Source organism: Choristoneura fumiferana, chromosome Z (genome assembly GCF_025370935.1).
Source record: "Choristoneura fumiferana chromosome Z, NRCan_CFum_1, whole genome shotgun sequence".
Classification (NCBI taxonomy): Eukaryota; Metazoa; Arthropoda; class Insecta; order Lepidoptera; family Tortricidae; genus Choristoneura; species Choristoneura fumiferana.
Window position 1 is genome coordinate 13,367,670 of NC_133472.1, and position 21,508 is coordinate 13,389,177.

A 21,508-nucleotide genomic window follows, 5' to 3' on the forward strand; every position below is an offset into this window, starting at 1 on the left:
TACTATAAAACTAGTTTACCCGCGGCTTCGCACGCGTAAACTATTCGATCTGGTAGAAATTGAAATTCCAGGATTTTACAAAATTCCCGACGGAAATCCCAAAATTTATATCGTAATCTTCATTGAGGTGTTGTGTTAAGAACAACTATCCCGTGGGAATATTGGAATAATAGTAGCCTATGTGTTATTCCAGACATCCAGTTATCTACATACATACCAAATTTCATGCGCGGCAATGAATGGGTAAAGAGCTTTACAGACTGCAATGCAGGATAATGAATAGATTTATTTTTCCCTGAATGGCAACACTGGCATAGATAATAGATCGCTCGTTTTTGGCTTGAAATTAGAACTTGTGATTTTATTTTCCTTAATATACAAAATGTACACACTCCATATCATATTTTCTCAAGTTTTTCGAGATTTCTAAGGTCAAAGAATCGAATTGCTTTAAAATTCCAGAGAAATAATGCGTTGTTTGGGAGAAACGTGTCAAAATGGTGTTGTAGAGCGCCATCCTGCTCTGTCTCGTCTTTTTTCCCTTTCTGGCGGTTCACTTTTATATTATAGATGTGGTTTAAATTTTTGATCTGATCTGACTTTACAGCTTGAGAACAGATTAGGTGCTTACTACCTAGTAAGCTGTCAAATTAGAAAACATCCATAATATGTTCACTCTCGAAGGCAGATCACTCCTCAGAAAATTATCGATGTGCAATAAATAGTAGGTACTAATAAATTTAGTGCTTACAGGCAACTAAGCGACAGCCACTAAGGAGACATTAGTATTTACAGAAAAATGTAGAGTGGCGCTCCTTCGTGAGTGAACAGATATATAGCACTAATATAATAAATGCGAAAGTTTGTAAGTCTGTTTGTTTGTTACTTCATCACGTCTAAACCGCTGAACTACTTTGGGTGAAATTCGGTATGCAGATAGTTTGAATCCCGGGGAAGGACAAAGGATAGCTTCTATCCCGGAAAATTTCATAGTTCCGGCGGGATAGTGAAAACCCGAATTCTACGCGGACGGAGTCGCGAGTAACAGGCTAGTTATATGCTATTTTCCAGAGTATTTTTATCGCTTGGCTCTTTTAAAAATGTGCATCTCTGTAGACTTTATTTTGACGACTTACTGGGGGTCCACGTTGGCGGTGGCCTCGTCCATGACGAGCACTTTGTTGGAGCGCAGCACGGCTCGAGCCAGGCACACCAGCTGCCTCTGCCCCACCGAGAAGTTGCTGCCTCCCTCAGACACCTTGAAGTTGAGTGACGGCACCACATCCTTCAGCTCCACCTGGGAACATCGTCAGCTTATTCAATGCACTGGAGAAAGACCCCTCCTAGGGTGAGATAAAGAAAAGGATCGCATCAAACATCATATAAATCACCGTGCACACAAAAAAACCATTATCCTATACATATTTTGCCCCCTTATTATAATGCAATTGCATTTGAAAATTGTAGAACCACGGAAAAAGCCTGGAAAAGGGTCAATTCACTTACTCTCGTAACGTTTAAATCACATATACGCTCCATCTTGACTATATCGCTCATCCAGTAGAATAATGACATATTTACAAGAAAACAAGTTTTAGATTTTAAATTTACGGTTTGATAACTTTGAATCACTTTTTGTACAATCGTCACAAAGCGATTGTGTCCATGTTCTGTTGGATGAGCTATATACAATATTTTATCTCTTTTATAATAATACCTGCTCTAAAGCTCTCCAGATTTCATCATCGCTGTACGTGTCAAATGGATCTAGATTGTATCGAAGCGTCGCGGAGAACAGCACTGGTTCTTGAGGAATAATGGATATTTTTGATCTCAATCCCTGAAAATATAAATAGTTTTCTGATTATGTTTTGCCACTTACTTTTTTAATTTACTTCGATAGATGTATGGAGTACTTATACATAAATCGGAATATCGGTGCCGCGTATAGTGGTGCATGTCGGTTGCCTCAGTATACGTTGCACCGATTAGCAAAACGGTGTTAGATGCATTCATATACGTCACTTTATTTCCAAAACTAATAGGAATATCCGTGCAAATTTTTTGTGGTAGGTACATAAGGAAATATTAATCACAAAATTGCAAAAAACTAAAAATCAGAAATTTGTCACTTGTACCAGTATACGTAGGAGGTATCGAATTACCGTAAAACGGGGTGAGTAGGGACGAAATCGAAGTTCAAACCTGGATAAAAATCTATTTTGATATGTGACACATTGATTTGTATATAAAAAAAGTGTTCCGAATGTATGAATTTTAGTTTGTCATTGATAATTTGTTTTTTCATTTCATAGTTTCAACGATGAACACATAATAGAAAGCAATCCCATCTCACCCCGTAGTTAGGGTTAGAAGGGATAGCAATGGGGTGAGATGGGAAAATTGCTAGGGTTGACACTTTCGGATTATGACAATAGCTTGACTTGTCAAGAGAATATTTTATTTATGTAGCAAAATTATGTTTTATTTATGATCGTACATAAAACAATTTAATGTTTTCTGTAATTTGTGACCTTTATTTTTATGACGTATAGTTTTTTAGATCATTTGTTTTAATTACTTTGGTATTATATGGAATTAATAAGGTGAAAGAAAAATGCACCATCTGTCTAAAATAACGTCTGTCTGTATTTGTATTTCCATGTTATCCTCTGAAAAATCAACCAAAACACGAAAAAAGGATCGCAGAAAGTAAATTTGCAATTACTTCAACTCCTCCGATACTACAATATTTTTTAAAATAATATTTACCATTTTATCATTTGTCACTTTTAACTACCTACTCATGTAAATTGACAACCCTGAACTACAAACACCAACTCCCCCACTATCATCCCGGTACACCCCGTTCGTAACACCAACTCTCCCCATTCATGACCCAACTGTCCCCGTTGTCATATCAACTCACCCCTCAATACATGTCTACTTACCCCATAAAAATCCTCAAATGCGGTTGAATAAAGAAAATATAACTTATGTTTTTCTGTTTTCAATAAGCCTCGTAAGTATATAAACGATAACCGAAAGGTTGATGAACACTTACTTTGGCAAATTTCACATAAAAACGAAGTTTAATTCAAACAAAAATCCGCTGCTTTCGAGCATCAACTATGACAATCAATTTGTGTTTTAAAATTGTATGATTTGGCAACTTAGTGTTGAAGAAAAAGAAGAAATAATATGTCTAAAAATATAATTAAATTTCTTTAAGAGCAACCTGAGCCCGAAAATTAACGTAAGTATTAACGCTACTGAAAAAAGAAATTTTGGATTCGCATCCCTCTTCCCCCACAATCCCTACTCACCCCGTTTTACGGTATGATTAGAACAGTATAATTGTCATACTGGCTGAGCTTTGTCAATTGAGGTTAAAATGCACAAGTTAATGTAGCTCCACTTTACCGTTTTCGACAAATTCTTAATATCAACCCCATCTATTTTGATTCTGCCCTCAATATTGTAAAGTTGAAAAAGAGCTGAAATCAACGACGACTTTCCGGCTCCTGTTCTGCCCACAACGCCCACCTGAAATAAGAACGTCGTCAAAGGTTTCAAAATGTGAGTGATATTTATTTTTATTGATTGTTTTATGGCTTTCATTAACTGACCTTCCAGCCACTGTTAATCTGGAATGTTAAATTGTTCAATACTGGTGGATCTTCGGGTCCATATTTCATGAAGACTTCTTCGAAATTAACTTGTCCTTGCTTCGGCCAAGCAGGTGGTGCTTCAATTGCTACAGGCAAAATAAGAATGTAAAATTGTGTTTGTACTTAGTATTAATGTGAATTTATAGGTTCTTGTAAGATTTCATGACTATTCATATGTCTGTACTTACATCCCTCGTACATATTGTCTTCCTTTGGTAGCTCACTGTACTCTATCACCCTCTCGACGGAAGTCATCTGTGCCAAGAAATCAGCTGTGAACCGGGCAGCCATTTGCAACATCATAGTAAGCACCATTGACTGGCTGACAGCGAGACCCACGCTGCCGACGGGGATCATGTCACCTGGAAGTTAAAGTTTTACTTTAACTTCTTCTCTTCACCACCCAATCATCTAGTCCTGATAGCCAATGGAATGCCTCACACGTCACGGACATCTATACATGACCAACATTCAACTCAAAATTAATCCTTCTGCAATGGAATTAAAAATCAAGTTGATTTGTCGCTGGTTTTTCCGTGGCGTACAGAGCACGTCATTTCGTTTGTTTTGTGGCGGTGAAAAGGTTAATATTGTTAACCGCTTCCCAAAGTAAGGTGAAAAAGCTATAACATCGCCACGTAAAATGAAGGGTTAGCACACTTTGGTTGGTGTTTTTACTTGAGTGACAATATAAATGGCTTTTAAAGGAACATTTATTGTATTCGTTAGACTTCTTAGTTGAAAATTAACTCTACTTGCATGTTGTATTAAGCAATTATATTTACCAAAATCAACGAATAGGAAAATAGACATAATTGTGCCAAGGTACACGAGACAGAGGAAATCCAAATACAGTCCGAATGCGGCTGACCCGCCCATGAAGGTATAAAATGCACTTGAATGAAGATCCTAGAAAAATAAAAGAAAAATATTTATTTTACAGCATTATATGTTATCATATTTAATAGTAGTAGTCCTATTTATATGATTTATAAATTATTAGCTGTTGCCTGCAACTCCATCCGCGTAGAAGTATGAAAAATAGTTTACGTCCCATTCTCAGGCCTACCAAATATACATACCTACACAAAAAATGGCATAAAAATCGGTCAAACCGTTTTTGGTCACAAACACTGTGGCATGAGAATTTTATATATTAGAGATAGAAGATAATATATACCTGTGCTGCATCAAATATCGCGTTAAGTCGTTTTTCTGAACCGGAACTTCTTATCGTTGACAATCCTGATATCGTAGAGGTAATCATGCCGAAGACCGGACTCTTTGCTGTTAAAAAAATATTTAGGATACAATTTCGAATGCTGTTTTTCACATTAAAAACTTATTGAATACCAAGAAATATGCCCCAGAAATCAGGTTTTGATACAGCCTATTGTTCATTGATGTGATTTTATATTAACCCAGAAACATGGTAACACCAAATAAAATATCAATTAAGATCACAATACTCGTAAGTAGACCAAGAAGACCAGAAACTAAACCAAGAATGAAACGTGTGTAAAAAAAACGAGAAATACTAGACTTTAGCATAGTCGTCCTCTCAACTACTGGACATACTGATTTGAGTAAGAAATACTTATGGAAAGTCTAGCTGAGGAACTTTTTTCAAGTTGGTATAGGTAAGGTGACCCGGGGCTATTGTAGCTGGGGGGGATATTGTATCTGAGCCGTCTGAAGGCGTCCTTACGACGCCATGTTCTTCTCGGCCATTTTACGTTGTGTTCGCCAGACGACTGTCTTCATACAACACACATGAACATGGCGAGCATGACGTCGTAAGGACGCCATCAGACGGCTCAGATACAATATCCCCCCCAACCACAATAGCCCCGGGTCACCTTACTTATACCTACTGCAAAGTGCGTGTCACATGATTATGCTCACACGTACTCACTTGTACTTTCTAATCTCTTCACAGCTTGCGCCGCGTTCAGGTACCATTTCAGGAGGAAGACAAAGATAAAGACCAGGACTGCGGTCGGTATGAGCGTCCAGGGAAGCGCTAGCGCATTCAACACGAGGATGCTGGCCATGGACAAGTACATCTGGATGGTCTCCAACAACGCCCTTGGTAACATCTCATCCATCGCACCCAAATCCTTCGAGAATCGATTCAATACACGTCCTGGAAATTTTCAACCCAATTTATTTTTCTGACTCATAAAAACGCTCACGCATTCATTAGCAGTACAATTAGCAATATTCAAATCGCAGCGAGTTGTTTTGAATGTGTTTTTTTATTCTTATTTAGATAGCGCACAGGCACAGGTCAACCAGCCTCCTTTGACCTGCCAGTAACGTTATTCATACAATATCACTATTAGGTGTCTTCGTTTGTGTCACAGAACACTAATCATTCTTGTTCCAAATTAAAATCTCTCTTGCCCTCTGTGAAAGTCTCTTGGAGAAAAAAAAATACTTTTCACACCACCTGCTCGACAATGCCTTATAATATATCATGCAAACCTTTCTCAAACTAAATCATTATAGCCCTTGGCTTTCGCCGGGGTGTAATGTTGTACTGAATATCATTATAAACCGTTGGTTAGTAATGTGATTCTCACTCTCATAGTTCTTATTGTTAAGCGTTTAAAGTCTAATTTCTTCAAAATCGCACGGTGTACAACCCGTACAACGCGGGCGGCCTGCGCTGCGCCGAATTTATTTGAAAATCGAACTTATTCGAAAATCGAGCTGGTCACGCCACGGCAAGCGGAGCGAAAAAAAATCAAATACTTAAAACAAAAGCCGCGAGTGTTTCATTCAATACGCTGCAATTGTAAGTATCAAAACTGCAAACGAAGATAAAACATTATGAAAATGTCGTCGAGTGACGAAAGTGATGATTTGACTCCCGAGTCCATTAAATTAGACTCCTTAGGCATTGTTAATAATCTACTCCCAGAGAAGTCGAAGGAAAAAATACTTTACTTGTAATTTACTGTGCCAATTATGTATCATTAGAAATTAGTAACTCCCTTGAGAAGAAACCCTATACGTGAATCCATAATTCCCGCGGGAACTATTGAGGCCATTGTCCTTTAGTATACAGGCATGAAATAACATCATTGACGAGCAAGTGTGATGAAATAGTACTTTTACTTAGGTGTCGGGCTTCTAATGACTCTCGTTAGTAATCCCCTTCTTACGCCCCTTAAAGCACAATGTTGCAAAAGGTGAAAAAAGTAGAGTATACTCCTCGGAGATAAAACTGATTTTGCCTTGGGCGCGCTTAAATTCTTCACTGCTCTCAGGACTCCCATCTTAATTCCTTAATTATTTCTTAATTTCCTCACTACGCTCGGGAGTTAAATATGGAGTCCTTCGTTACGTTAAGTCCGTGACATAATACAGTGCTTTATCCCCTTGGTGTACAATCTACTATTACTCGCGTTTATTGGCGAACCAATAGCTTCCATTAGATGGAATTAAAAAAGGTTTTTTTTATTACTATAAAAAAATACGCACCCGATGGGTTGGTATCGAAGAATCTCATTAGCGCATTGATGAGATTTTTAAACACGAGATCGTGTAGATTTCTAGAGGCTCGCGCTGTCATGACGACGAAGAGGTAAATTCTAGCATGCAAGATCACAATGACGCCCAATATCAAACCGCCGTACGTCGTGAGGAATTGCCAAGTTTGGAAGAATCCAACTTCAGTGTTCCAACCGGGATCTAAAAGGAAGAAACGTTCAATTAAAGACACCTGTAACTGGCAGAGTTATTAGCAAAACGCAAAACATAGGCAAACTCACCAGGTTCTTCTTCTTCCGGCAGTCCCTGCTCGTATTGATCTACCTGGTTGGTCCTGCGACATATTTTTTTGCATTAAGTATACAGGGAGTCTCTGACCATTGAATCCAATCTGACCCTGGCTTTAAATCCAGGGTTCGATTCTAGTCGCATAACTGCGCTACTTTTGTTCTGCTACTTTTTAAAAATATGACCACTGTTTTTTTTTTCATACTAATTAAATGTTATTTTCAATGTATGCGATACAATACTAAATTGACGGCACATTGATAAATATTTATCTTAGAGATGTCAAATAAGTGTCAAAAATTATCTTAAGGCCCCAATATCAAGAGACAACGATAACACCGCCATGTTCGATACACTGATTTAACAATTAAACTTTGAGGATCAATAAATGATCAAAATTTAAAATAAAATGTTACAAAACAAAAGTAGCTTAGTTTCGTGAGTAGAATTGAATCTTGAATATAAAGCCCCGTGGTCAGAGATACCCTGTATGTATAATGAGCGGCAAAAAATCGGGCCCTCAACTGTATGCAGAAATAGGTAATTTTGTATGTAGCGTGGGCCAAACTTTATGCTGCTGAGTATACGAGATATGAGACAATTAGGTACATTATGGTTGAAAAGTAACGTGCAATTATATCGGATTCCTATCCGTTCCGTTACAAAGTAAGCTCTAATAGAACGATTAAAGTTCAGTTGTGTCGTTGAATAGACGTGAGACGAAGTTGAATAAAAAGTTTGGTTATTTTTACCAAAGACTGAGCCAGTAGTCGGCACCGGTGGCCGCGCCCTGTGTGAGCAGCAGCGCCACGACGGTGGTGAGCACGAGACACCACGACTCCACGGAGCGCAAGTATGACCACAGCACCGACCACTTCAAGCTACCCTTAGCCCTCTCTTCCGCCTCCTGGATTTGCTCCTTTTCTACCTCACTGTCTTCACTCTTAGTTGATATCCTCGAAATTCCACGTTTCATTGATGGTCTCTTTACAACCTGGAATTTAACAAATCTTATCCTATCAAAAAACATAATTCTAGGCAACACATTATGTAACACAAGAAATATATTTATTTATTTATATACCTTAGCACCATCATCATCGGGCACGCTTTCATCTTTAGTCAGGAGTAGGGAAAATTCATTTCCAGATTTGCTTAGTTCATCATAAGTTCCAATATTTTCAACAGCCCCCTGAAAATTAAATATATTTAATTAGTATGATGATGTCGTGCGATTGGTTGGAAACAATGAAAATATAATTTAATTACGTCATTCAAAATAACGATGGTGTCGGCAGCCTTCAGGAAGTGGATCTGATGCGTGACGAGGATGACGGTGCGCCCGCGCAGGTACCCCTTGATGCAGTCTTCAAATAACCGCCTACCCACATTCGCATCTACAGCGGATAACGGGTCGTCCAACAAATATATATCCGCCTGAAAATAAGTAAGGATGATTTAATGCTGGCATCATTTAACGTAGCGGATAATGAATTGCATAGTGTAAAACTTACGTCGCGATAAATAGACCTGGCTAAGTTGATGCGTGCTTTCTGCCCTCCCGAGAGAGAAACACCTCGCTCGCCCACTAACGAGAGATCGCCATAGGGAAACTGTTTGAAATCTGGCTGCAAACAGCACACCTTGCATACCTGAACCATGAAAAGCAACTTGGTACAATATGTAAATGGTAAGGCTTTTTATTGTAGGTCTACGAATAAATAATAAGTCAGGAAGCGTATCTCAGAACAAATTGCACACAAAAAGTGGCCATACCTAAACCCAAAACGACTTATGATTCAAATATGCATCAATTACAAGGTTGCAAATAGACGTGCTTGTTGATTGGTTAAAATTCAAAAACATTGGTTGGCTCGCGTGATGCAAGTCAGATGCATAAATTACTTAGACAACTGGCGTTCAGACGCATCACTTCTTACATGTAACGTTTCAATGACGTGTCATATATTGATAATGACAGCTTGTTTTATAAGCGACTTAAAGAAAAAGGAGGAGGTTATGAATGCGGTTGTATTTTTTGGTTGTTACCTCAAAGCTCCGTCACTACGAACCGATTTGAAAAAAAATTCTTTCGTATAGGAATACCTCTAATTAAGTCCCATAGGCACAAAACCAAGATCTGATGATTGGATCCTAAGGTAATCGAGGGGACTCTTCAAATATTGTACGGACACCTATGGTAATTTGGACATATTTAGTAGTAACTCGTGCATTTGCTCTTGAATATCATCATTTGATGAAGTGGAACTAATGATAAAGACAAGTGAAGACCACAGTTCACCACTGGAGTTAGGTACTACTCAATAACAAGTATTTCACGGGTTTAATTATTTTAACACGGTTGCTAAGCAATGTATGCTCCTCGTAATGCATATGGTGAAATGGAAAGGGTGGTGAAGCACCAGGACTCTTGAATAATAAACGTCTCTGCATCGAAAAAAGCAATCTTTCGTAAAAGATGATGAGCAGTTGATATTAAACTATTGTATCTTATATATTATTCACACTAAAAATCGTGAATAATATAAAGACTGTTTGTACCTATTGTTTGGGCGATACAGGAAAGAATAAAATATTAAGAGGGGTGAGGAAACTGTCATTTCCATTATGTGAGCCATATACCACAGACTTGATTTTGCATAATACTGACCATCTCCAACTGATAATGTATTTGAACATTTTTGAATATAAATCTAATTTTGCGACTGCTTACTACTAGTGGAAAGTAATCCCTGGACATTTTAATTTTGCATTGTTCCCGCACCATTTCATAACAGACGTTGGCATGATAATTTAGAGCTGTTCACAATCAAAAAATCGAAAATTTGACGTGAGCTCACTAAACTAGCAAATGCAAAATAAATGACAATCAAAATTAAATGACGCGCATGCGCACTTTAGCGCAGGACACACTTAGGACACAGTGTCCATTTTTATAATGCAGTTACAATTCCTGATTTGTTATTTGTTCGTAGTTGTACGTACCTAAATATAATATATATAACAATGTTGCAATGGTAAATTACCTAATTAGTACTTCAATTTAAAAAAGAAACCGGCCTAATGTGGACCAGTCTCCAGCACCAAACCGAAGCGAGCTTAATTTTGAGAGGACTCTATTTCTAGGGCCGGTAGGGCGTGACAGATATTTTTGCACGCTCCGCTGTGGCAGATATTAATGCAGGTGATTGTACAAATAGAATTCTCACATTTTCCCACTATTTCATTAAAAATACTGTTCTGAAATATATTACTACTAGATAAAAACCCGGCTTCGCTCGGGTAAAATGTAGACTCATAATAATATGTTTGAAAAAAAATTTTTGCCACTGAAAAGACTGTCGTACTTATCCAAAAATCTGAAGTATATTCCCAAGCCTTAATAATTATCACAAACGTACCTACTTTCACAGCTTTCGGTATTTCACGAGTAGATAGTTCTGCTAAATCTTACTTGCCCAAATAACTATGATGTCTCTGTCTCATAATCAAAGAAATTAGACCTAAAGGGCCCCTTATACGGTACGATTCGTCTGTACGATCGATCTGATGAAAATCGACGAATCGTACCGTGTGTGGGGCCCTTAAAAGGTCACAATGGAGAACGAAATGCAAACCTGTGACACCTGTGACACGTGAAGACGTGACACTAACGCCATTTTGATGTGATGACTTTGATTGACATGTTTACTTCGCAACGCCATTATATACAGTAATTTATTCAAGTTTATATTGAAAATACTCGATAATCCGAATTTTCCGCCTACAAGTTGTCGACTCGGATTGAATAATTTTTTACGCTCTTCAATTTGATGTGCATTTCGTTCGAGTCTACCGTACCCATCGTTTTTGACTCATGAAACCAATGAAGACAATAAACACATTATTTATATCCGTACAAACAAGCTTATCTTGACTATTTCCATCACTTTTATCTGATAACATTACTTAAGGCTACTAGATTTGAGTTCTCCTCGAAAAAAATAAATATTGGACAACCGGGTGGCCGAGTGGTGAGAGAAACTGACTATACGTTATGCCAATCCAATTTATGGAAAGTGTAAACAAACCGATTTAATCAAAATTCTTGTGTAAACTATCTTGTATAATACCCACTGGATCGAATCAATAACACATTTATCTATAATTCGTGTCTTTTAACTAGACGTCTAATCACTTTTTTCACCAAAATTCACTTGATTTCATTATTTAATTTTCATATGAAAAATCTTCGTCAAAATCTGACGTTATTTCTTGAATGAAACTCGTGTACCTCGTGTATAATCTGCAGTAGCATAGACTAACGCAGAGATGGTGGTAAATTTATCATTTTAAAAATCGATTAATATTCGATTGATTAAGCGATTATTATTTATTGAACTAAAAATTAAAAAAAAAATACCTACTGCTTTTATAATTGAATAAATAGTTTTTGGAATTAAAACAAGTATTGTAAATAATAAAATAGACAAAAATACTTTCATCTATTCAATTAATAAATTAACCGATTTACTGATCAGATTAATTATTTTGCAAAAGGTTTTAGGTATCATTAAATATCTGTGGTGGGGTTAATGGAGTCTATAAATTGGATTGACATAAACCATACGAAGCTTGAGGTCCCGGGTCCCGGGTGCGATTCCCGTCAGGGGCTGACATTTGTATGAATAATACGAATGTTTGCTCTTGGCTTTTGAATGTATTATATATAATTAAGTATGTATTTATCTATATAAGTATGTTTATAAGTTGCCTAGTATCCACAGTACAAGCTTTGCTTAGTTTGGGACTAGGCCAATTGGTGTCAAGTGTCCCATGATATTTATTACATTACGCATAAGCTTAACCTAACACTTAACCTAACTCACTGTGCATCAGAAATCATAATATTCATTACGAGTATCATAACATAACACAAATAGCATTCATGATTCATTGACATAGCTCAAAACAATTTTTTTACTTTTTAAAAATCTTTTTTTTTCTATTAGCCTGTAATGTCCCACTGATGGACAAAGGCCTCTCCCCTGGATTTCCCACTATTAATAAATCTTATCGAAGTAGAATGTTTTGTACTCTTTTCTTACCTCTTTATACTTGTTAACATCGTAGGGTAGACCAAACAATATATTTTCACGGACAGTGGCTGGGAACAACCATGACTCTTGACACGCGTATGAAATTCGTCCTTTGACTTGTACGCTTCCGCGGGACAAAGGTAATTCCTTCAGCAATACTTGTAACAGGGACGACTAAAATCACACAATATTATTATTAAAATTTATTGAAAATATTCGTAGATCTGACATTAAATTTTTTATGATTGGTTTTTTGGAATCTTTTTTGCATTTTTTATTTCAATTCCAAATTATTATTTTTGTTACTTTTACGGTCATCCCGTAAAACCCATATCGAAAATACAAACAGAAATATAGATGCATAGAAAAACCAGAAAAATAAGACCAGCGCTGGGAATCGAACCCAGATCCTCGGCATTCCGTACCACGTGCTATACCAGTACACCACCACTGGACAAAGGTGTCCAGTTTGTATTTTCGATGTGAAATTTTATACTTTGTTAATAATTTCTTGAGTACGCTGATTAAATTTAAAAAATATCCTGAGTGTTCAAACACGTAAAACGTTGATACAGGTTTGACGACTTACTTTTCCAGATCCTACGGGGCCTATAATAGCACAAAGCTTGCCCTTACGGATTCTCATTGACAAATTGTTGAGCGTCATTTCCTCTGATTTATTAGAGTTTGTCCAAGAAGCAGCGACGTTTGCGAGTTCCACTATATAGTCCCCTGCTACGGATGGACGCCTGGCAACGTCGACTGTCACTAAAAAAACAACTTCTTTAATATCAAAATACCACTACCAAGTTTCTTAATATCCTCAATCAACATTTAATTAAATCATTAGATTACCGGGCAGGGTCCCATTTCCGAATTCGTCACTCTTAGAGTACTTTTTGGACACAATGACACTTGGCAAATCGTGTCCTTGTTTCGAGTTTTTGAACGTCACCGGCGGTTTGGTTCCATTTTCCTTTCCAGGTAAAATGGCTAAATCTTCTCTTTCCTCTGTAATTAAATTAATTTAAGTAGTTGTAAGCTCAACACACGTTGAACATTAACATACAGCATTAATAACTGAATAAAAATAAATGTTCAATTACCCATAACTAAGAATTCCTGAATACGTTCTAAAGACACCATCATTTCAGAAAGACTGGCAATAGCGAATGGAAGTATAAGTGTCAAATTCATCTGAATGATAGAAAAGTACTGCTGAATAGGATAAATCTGTAAAACAACATGAAAATTAAGTTTGAAAAATGATAAAGACCTTATAAACGTTTCATTTCAATTTATATTTCCAATGTACATACCGTCGTGGCTGTAATCATAGATCCTGTGAGAATTAGCGTCAATATGGTAAAGAACAAAATACTCCTCTCCGTAAACAGCATGAATCCGAGGAAAACGCTGCGAATCAACATGGACCTTTTCACGGAACGCATTTCATACGACCGAGCCGCTTTCACTACTGCTTGGAATGGGATTTCCCACGCATACATCTTTATGACCTGGAAATTACCATAAAACTAGCAGCTACCTACTTTAAAAGTTACTTTAAGAGCGAATTACATTAGTTATGTTATGCAACGGATATCTCTAACGTTAAGTTTACAAATTCCCAAAAAACTCTCCTCGTAAGAAACCCGCTGATGAGGACATTTGGTAAAGTAGTGGCAGTCCGTCTCTATTTGAACTTCATTGTTTCACTACTTATTCGGTAAAAATAATATGTTTTATGCACTCTCGCGTTAAAATATATCTCACAACGTAGGATTATTTTTATATCAATCAAAAAGTTATGCTCATGGCCTTCAGTTGGATGAAAATATTCATAAATATATAAGTTAAGAACCAACCTGAATCCCGTTAATAATTTCACTCATTAATTTAATTCTCTTATCAGTTCTTCCGGCAGTTTTACGTCTGACAACAGCGGTTAATTTTGTAAGACCAGCTGTAAAAACATTATAATGTTTACATTTTAATTCTCAGTGACAGTAAACATTATACAGTAAGTACGTACCTACATATTGTTAGTATTTACGTACCTTGGATTGGTAAGATAAGTATGACTACACCAAACAGTCCAACAAAGGGGGCCCAGCCAGCAGCGACGTATAAGAAGTAAAGCACGACGGCTGCCTGAACAGGAATGAGCCATAGCTGGTGTAGGAACATGAACGAATAATCGAACCTGGCTATGTCGTTTGACATCAGATTCACCAGCTTACCAGCAGCGATGTCACCTAGAGACACTTGGTTCATGCGTAGCAGCTAAAACATAAAACTGGTTTTAAAAAGTACTTATGTGAAGTTTACCGTTTGATGATAAAATCAGACAATACCTTTCTGTATAGAAGTGACGTACATGCCACTTTGACTTTTAAACTAAAACGGTTGACGAAGAGGGTGTTGTGATGTTGGCACATCATTCCGATGAAATTCAGACCTAACATCCCAAAAGCGTAGTAGCCAGCTTCAGCCTGGCTAATGGTTGCGTCGGCGGACCAATAAGATAACAGCTGAGTGAACAGCAAAGGCTGGAGCGTTCTGAAAACGTTGTTATTTAAGAATATCAGAGGTAATTATCGCAAGGTTGATTGAGAGATTTGCACCGTTATCGCAATTTATGTCTGATTTTAATAATCAGTGAATAAAATGTACTAAAATTTACATTACGAGTATTATTTAGTTTACTAAAAAAATGCGTTGTGAATTTTTTACTCGTAAAGTTAGCAGCAGAAATAGATGAAAGGTCACGGAGCTCAAAATGACTTCCACACGACTCTGCAGCCAAAGTAAATATGTCAACCATCATTCACTTTTGCTGCTATGCTAACTTTACAAGACAATCCTAATAATTACTCGTAAATTAAATACTTATTTATTAGCACGTATTTCTTACGGATATGCAATGGAAGTGATTTAGAAGTTCCACTCTGCAGATGGACAAATAGAATGGGTATCAGCGCAATTCTTATTCGGGTAGCAATCTACAGGTTTTTAAACATTAATCTTTTACTATTGTACAACGAAATTAAAGCAGTGGCGGGTGGTACTTGGACAGCACTAGCCAGAGAAAGAGAAAAGTGGAGTCATTTGGAAGAGGCCTTTGCTATGAAAAAGCACACAGATATTACAACCAATGAAACAGACAATTAAAGAACCCAACCAACTGTGAAATATCTGATAGAAAACTTATAATAATTATAATAATATAATAATAATTGTACAAGTACGTAAACTTTTACGCGCAACAAAAGTAGCTTTACCTCGCTGCAGCATTAATTGAGAGATATATGGCGCCGGGCAAATAAGCCACCCAGTAGGCCCGCCACAAGGCTCCCCATAGAGACGGATTCCTGTTTTCTGCCATCGCTTTTTCGTACTCCACGAACCAATAGCTTGAAGAAACAAGTGAAATCACAATTAAATGTTACAGAAATACACTCTAATTAATACGATAATCTTATGCAATAAAGTTAGTACTGTAAAATGTCTTCAACCCATAGAAAAGGCCAGATCTATGATTCAAAAAATACTTTGTGAAAGGCTAGAATAGGGATGTAAAAAAAAGTAATGAAACTTCGAAATAATAAAATAACGATTTGAGTGACGTAGGGTTCAATATTTTTTTAAAGACATTCGTTAATTATACCTCTATTATTGCAGAAATATACTAACAACATGCGAGCAAAGCAGTAGAATTAATAGTATTCGCTTGGCATACTCAAATAATGAAGTGCTTTGTAAAGTTACTTATTATGCAGCTTGAATACATACCGTTCGAACATCGTACCCTGTCTGATAGAGTCATATTTTTTTCCTGGTACAATCAGGTCATCTTCTTCCACATCCCTCCTGTTTCCTTTGAAAAGCACCGGACAAACCCAGCATATGAAAATTTGTGAGATAATGTTGGGTTTACTTCTTTTCTTCTCCGCTGCTACATCTTTCGGTATTTCTTTTAAATTATCCATTTTCAATCATATGCTTACATCACTTTCACAAAAATCACTTGATATATAACTTATTGTTATTAAACTTTTAATTTGTAGTATGCTATTAGAAATTATTATTTTAAATATATTAATGCGATATGGAAGTGCGTAAAGCGCTACATATAAAGTAGGAGATCGTAGCTTACTAATCGACGACACGATTTATATGAGTTGATATCGCATTTTAATTTGATTACTTATCAATATGATGCATTATCAGGCGTAGTCGAATATATGACATGTTCTAGTTTAACCGGACGAGTCCCAAATTATACTTGTCATCGGCCTCGTCGTCTCTAACGCAGAGGGTTAATAACTTAGCCATATAGTAAAGGAGACGATTTTTTTTTATCGAAGATGCACCTCTCTAATATTCGAAATCTAAACTTTGATTTTAAACCTCTCGACCGGCCCTTATCGACGAAGCTTATTACCATCACTTTCTTAAGTGTGTTACATTAAGTTTCTATAAACTAGGTAGCGATTGAAACATGCTTCTTGGCGCAGTCCATAAAGTGGAATCTAAGTGCCAAAACTCTAAATATTGGTAAAAACAATACCTGTCTAACAGTAGGAACTGCCATAAAAATACAAATGAACTACCTAAGACAAGTTGGTAAAGACCAACTTTTAGAACTTAGATTCCACTTTATGGACTGCATCAAGAAGCATGTTTTAATTGCTACCTAGTTTATAGAAAAAAACATAGTAATATTTTTTTGTGTAACATAGTTATATAATTTGTTTTTTACTAATTCCATGTAGGAAGATGCAGATGAAAAACTCAAAAAGAAATAAAAGTTCAGTAAAAAATGCTATTTTATTTGTTACCAATTACATGAAAGTTATATCACCATTTTTGTAGCAGACTAGTAAATCTCTCTTTGGGAATGAACAGGACAAACTTTGGAACTTAAAGAATCACATGTGCATTGAGCGTTAGCCAATTTATCTTCAATGTTTTCCACAAGCATTTTTACGTGACAAATAGGGACCATTTTGCAATCGCAGTTTACCGTGCTAGAGTCTGAAGTATTAGCCGTATTGTCAATCAGTGCTGTATCGCTATCGTCAAATTGTATGAAAGATTCCTTTGGATAAAATAATTCACATTTTTTGTTTTGTTTTATAACACTAAACCGTTCAGATTTGCGTCTGCTTGGTGTTGTAAAATAGTCACTACAATCAAGAGAGGTATCAGATTTTGGCTTTCGCTTTCGTCCTGTTGTGTTCGTGGTTACATGCGACATACTAACGCTTTCTTTGGATTCTTTTAAAATAATATCTTTTTCACTATTGGTATTTATTTCAGATTGACATACATTACTTTTAGCTCTATGAATTGATTCATATTCGTATGCAAGCTTTGGATAAAAACCTTCTCTGATCTCGACGTAATTGACAGTCTTCGACAGTTTATCAGGTGTGTTATCCAACATATAAGATACATTATGAGAGATAGTATTATTTTTCATATACGTTTTCCAAATATCTTTTATTTTGAGTCTATCGTTTTGTGCCCTAACTGTCGATTTTGTACAAACGCAACCTAAGGCCGTGTCACAACAGCAGTTCATTGTGTACCCGATATACGACAAGGAAGCATTCCGAGCTTTTTTATTCACTCTATTCATTTCCTGTTGGTCACCAAATATTCGTTCTATTTCCATTTGGATAGCACTTTCTTTGTTACTTACACATAAAGGCTTACGGGTAGGAAATAAATCGGTTTCCTTTTGCAAAATTTTTAGTTCATCCAATGAATTATCATTGTTCTCTATCAATTCTACAAAATTTGGGTGTGAGCCTTTACTGACATTTTTAGTTTTATCGCAGCAGTCACTAACGCTTTTTGTATTATTGAAACCATCTATAGTTACAATTTTAATATTTTCCTCCATTGTTTGCACTTCTGTGTACATATTGTTTTTTTCCATGGCATTACATGACTTCGTTTCCATAGAATGATACGGTGACACTTGAGCTGATACGCTGTGTATTAACGAAGAAAGATTCTCGGGTTCAATTATATCTTTCTGTGGGGACTCACCATTACTATATATATCTGTCGTCGGAGTACAGTTTAATTCAATAATTTTAGGCACTTCTTTCATATTACAGTCATCAATGACAATATCTAAAGCGTCTTTCGTTTTCTCATTTGTATTTAACTTTGTTTTGTTACTAGGCTTATTTTTTTTACATTTACAAATTTCTTGGAGCCGTTTAAAATCGTTTTCGATTAAATAACTAATATCATTTAAAACGTTGGGTAAAACTACATCATCCTTCGTTTCACTTTTGGATTGACACTGACATTTAACTCGCTCTATTTTAGTTCTAAGGTATTCGTACAGTAAACTATATGCTCTCTTCCAACTTCCTTTTACTTGACTATTTCCTTCACATTCACATGTTACGGTATTAGTCGTATCGAAAATAAGTTGTTTCACTCGTTGTAAAATATCTGTGAATAGTTTTTCCGCATCACAGCGTGGTATACAAGACGATTTGCAAACAGAATGCTTAAAATCATCCAATTTACCTCTCAAGTATTCTTCTAATAATTGAAAAGCGTTGACTTCTAAATCTGTTGAACCATTTACATCAAAAGTTGGACAACAAATGCAAGGTTCATCTGACTGGACATCATTTTTAAAATTCTGAACTTCTATAAATTTATCAACGTGCAAGCAATTCGTTTTAACAAGAAAATGTTCATTATTTTTGTTATGAGCATTTGATCCTTGGAATGCACTGTATGAAATACCAATATTACCGCTTTCAGGTAAATTGATTTTATGCATCGATTGTTCGATATTTAGATTTTGTAGAGACGACTGGGAAGTGACGTTTGAAAGAGTAACTCCTAAACATTTAATACAGTTTTCAATATTATCTTGAAACAGTGCTGAGCATTTAACACTCTTCAAAGAAGTTTTAACACTAACTGCTACATCATCAACGTCCCTGTTTTGATTGTTTTTGGTTAGAGTCGCGGAGTCTAAGTTGACGTTGAAATCATGCATTGTTCTGCTCTCAATTGGCAAAGAGTTTTGAGTCATTACCGTTTGCGTATCAATTTCTTGTTTGAGGTATATTGGAGTCGAAATGCAACTTTTGCACATACATTTTTTAGAATTAATGCACTTGAAAGGGAATTTGTCAGCATTTTTATAGCACATAGGTCCATCATTTTGATTCTTTTCACATTCACATGAATGTTCAGTACTTTTCTCTAAATTAATGGCTCCCATATATTCTGAATCAGTCAATGCAGGTAATTCCACTTCAATTTTCGACTTCGCAGAAGTTTTAACTTGTTCGATTGTATCTGTTAAAGTTTCACTGTCGCACAACGCTTTAACATTCGGACTACTCACTTTGAACAATTCTAGGTTTTCAATACTTTTACCATCCAATATTTTAATACGTGGTTTTTCTTGAATGTTACTTACAATTTGTTGACTTATCTGAAATATAGACTTTTGATTTTCTGGTCTTTTATCGATATTTTGCTTCTCTGGTATATCAACTAAATCATCTCTCCATTTGGTTAGAGTTTCTAAAAGTTTGTTTATGGAAATATCTGATGGTTTTTTATGAAAACAAATACACTTTTCCGTACATGAGGACAAGGTGGAAGCTTTATCGTAAAAACTAATTTCTGGGGTGACCGCTTTAATATTTTGTGCTTGGCTCTTGTTTGATAAATTACTTTCATTGTCTCTCGAAACACTTTGCTTACAAGTTGATCCAGATCCACTTTTAGGTTGTGAGAACACCTTACTTTGAGTAGAAACTTTTGTTTTTGCATCGCAAAGACACATGTTGACTGCAAATTGCTGTGTAGGTCTCTTAAAATCTTTACCTGATGCTTTCGTCCGAAATTGATTAAAAGCTTGTTTAAAAGGTTTGTTTGTATTAGTTGCAGGCTCCAAAGATTTTTTTCTATTTGTTAATTTAGTGACACCACTGTTTTTTGTTAATCCATCAGTTTTAAATGGTCTTGGGCAATTAGGATCTTTCTTCATAATCCCAGTAGGTTCACGAATTTCCAGCAAAGAAGGAGCTGGACTTATGACCTTAAATAATGAGATTTTTTTATAAATTAAAAGTTATAATTTAAGAACTCCTTGGTATAATCGATATAGTGAAGTGACTTACAGAAGCAAACTGAACCATTTTTACAATATTTGCTTCCATTGTTGTAAGATCTTCACGCTTGATAATATTCTATACAGAAAAAGAAACATGGATTGGTTATGCACGTCATAATCATTAGGACTTGTATTACAAAGAACAGAGGCCGTATTCTTAACGTTTCTGACGCTTGCGACTGCAATCAAATGACAGATTTCGCATACAAAAACTGTCATTTGATTGCGATCGCAAGCGTCAGAAACGTTAGGCAATACGACCTTAGGATACCCACTTTTTTTAGATCTTCAATTTGAACCCTGAGCTGAGAGACGTCTTCAAGCGTACGACGTAAATACTTCGGAGGAGTTAATTCATTGTTCGTCGTATCCTTGCCACCAATTAAAGGGGGTTTAACTAGACATTGGTACACCGCTAAAAAAAGTAAGATATTTTACAAATATAGGTGATCGATCATGCATGATTATAGTCCATTCAGGATAACATTGGACTCTAGAAGGTCACAGAAGAAGAGGTTCTAAATATTTTTTGTGAAGTCGTAATAATGATGATGATAATGATGATGATGATGATGAATAAAATAAGTGATATGATGAAGTCATAATTTTGTTTACTTCGTAAGTAGATTAATGCGTAATGTACTTACAAAATAACACAATATTCATACGTAATTTTCTACATAATATAAATTCGATTTATATATATACATAATTTAATTACTGTGTTTCGTGGACTCATCCGATCTCATTCCCTGTTTAAAAATATTCTACTCGTAGTTTCT

General features: G+C 36.1%; 1 protein-coding gene across 1 annotated transcript in view; it reads right to left on the bottom strand.

Annotated features, from left to right (window-relative positions):
• LOC141440914 (uncharacterized) overlaps positions 1 to 21,508 on the bottom strand; it is a 72,084-nt gene that overhangs the window by 3,622 nt on the left and 46,954 nt on the right. The window contains exons 11-38 of the mRNA XM_074105511.1: positions 21,002 to 21,141; positions 20,734 to 20,802; positions 17,437 to 20,651; positions 17,136 to 17,143; positions 16,349 to 16,550; positions 15,838 to 15,969; positions 14,911 to 15,115; positions 14,614 to 14,839; positions 14,422 to 14,519; positions 13,876 to 14,073; positions 13,663 to 13,789; positions 13,412 to 13,567; positions 13,146 to 13,324; positions 12,566 to 12,730; positions 8,972 to 9,109; positions 8,727 to 8,894; positions 8,542 to 8,649; positions 8,210 to 8,451; positions 7,451 to 7,503; positions 7,161 to 7,370; positions 5,587 to 5,817; positions 4,852 to 4,958; positions 4,457 to 4,580; positions 3,860 to 4,033; positions 3,630 to 3,757; positions 3,424 to 3,546; positions 1,718 to 1,840; positions 1,137 to 1,297 (exon numbers count right to left, since the gene is read on the bottom strand). Coding sequence (XP_073961612.1) covers positions 1,137 to 1,297; positions 1,718 to 1,840; positions 3,424 to 3,546; positions 3,630 to 3,757; positions 3,860 to 4,033; positions 4,457 to 4,580; positions 4,852 to 4,958; positions 5,587 to 5,817; positions 7,161 to 7,370; positions 7,451 to 7,503; positions 8,210 to 8,451; positions 8,542 to 8,649; positions 8,727 to 8,894; positions 8,972 to 9,109; positions 12,566 to 12,730; positions 13,146 to 13,324; positions 13,412 to 13,567; positions 13,663 to 13,789; positions 13,876 to 14,073; positions 14,422 to 14,519; positions 14,614 to 14,839; positions 14,911 to 15,115; positions 15,838 to 15,969; positions 16,349 to 16,550; positions 17,136 to 17,143; positions 17,437 to 20,651; positions 20,734 to 20,802; positions 21,002 to 21,141 — 7,210 coding nt within the window. The remainder of the gene's footprint in view (positions 1 to 1,136; positions 1,298 to 1,717; positions 1,841 to 3,423; positions 3,547 to 3,629; positions 3,758 to 3,859; positions 4,034 to 4,456; positions 4,581 to 4,851; positions 4,959 to 5,586; positions 5,818 to 7,160; positions 7,371 to 7,450; positions 7,504 to 8,209; positions 8,452 to 8,541; positions 8,650 to 8,726; positions 8,895 to 8,971; positions 9,110 to 12,565; positions 12,731 to 13,145; positions 13,325 to 13,411; positions 13,568 to 13,662; positions 13,790 to 13,875; positions 14,074 to 14,421; positions 14,520 to 14,613; positions 14,840 to 14,910; positions 15,116 to 15,837; positions 15,970 to 16,348; positions 16,551 to 17,135; positions 17,144 to 17,436; positions 20,652 to 20,733; positions 20,803 to 21,001; positions 21,142 to 21,508) is intronic.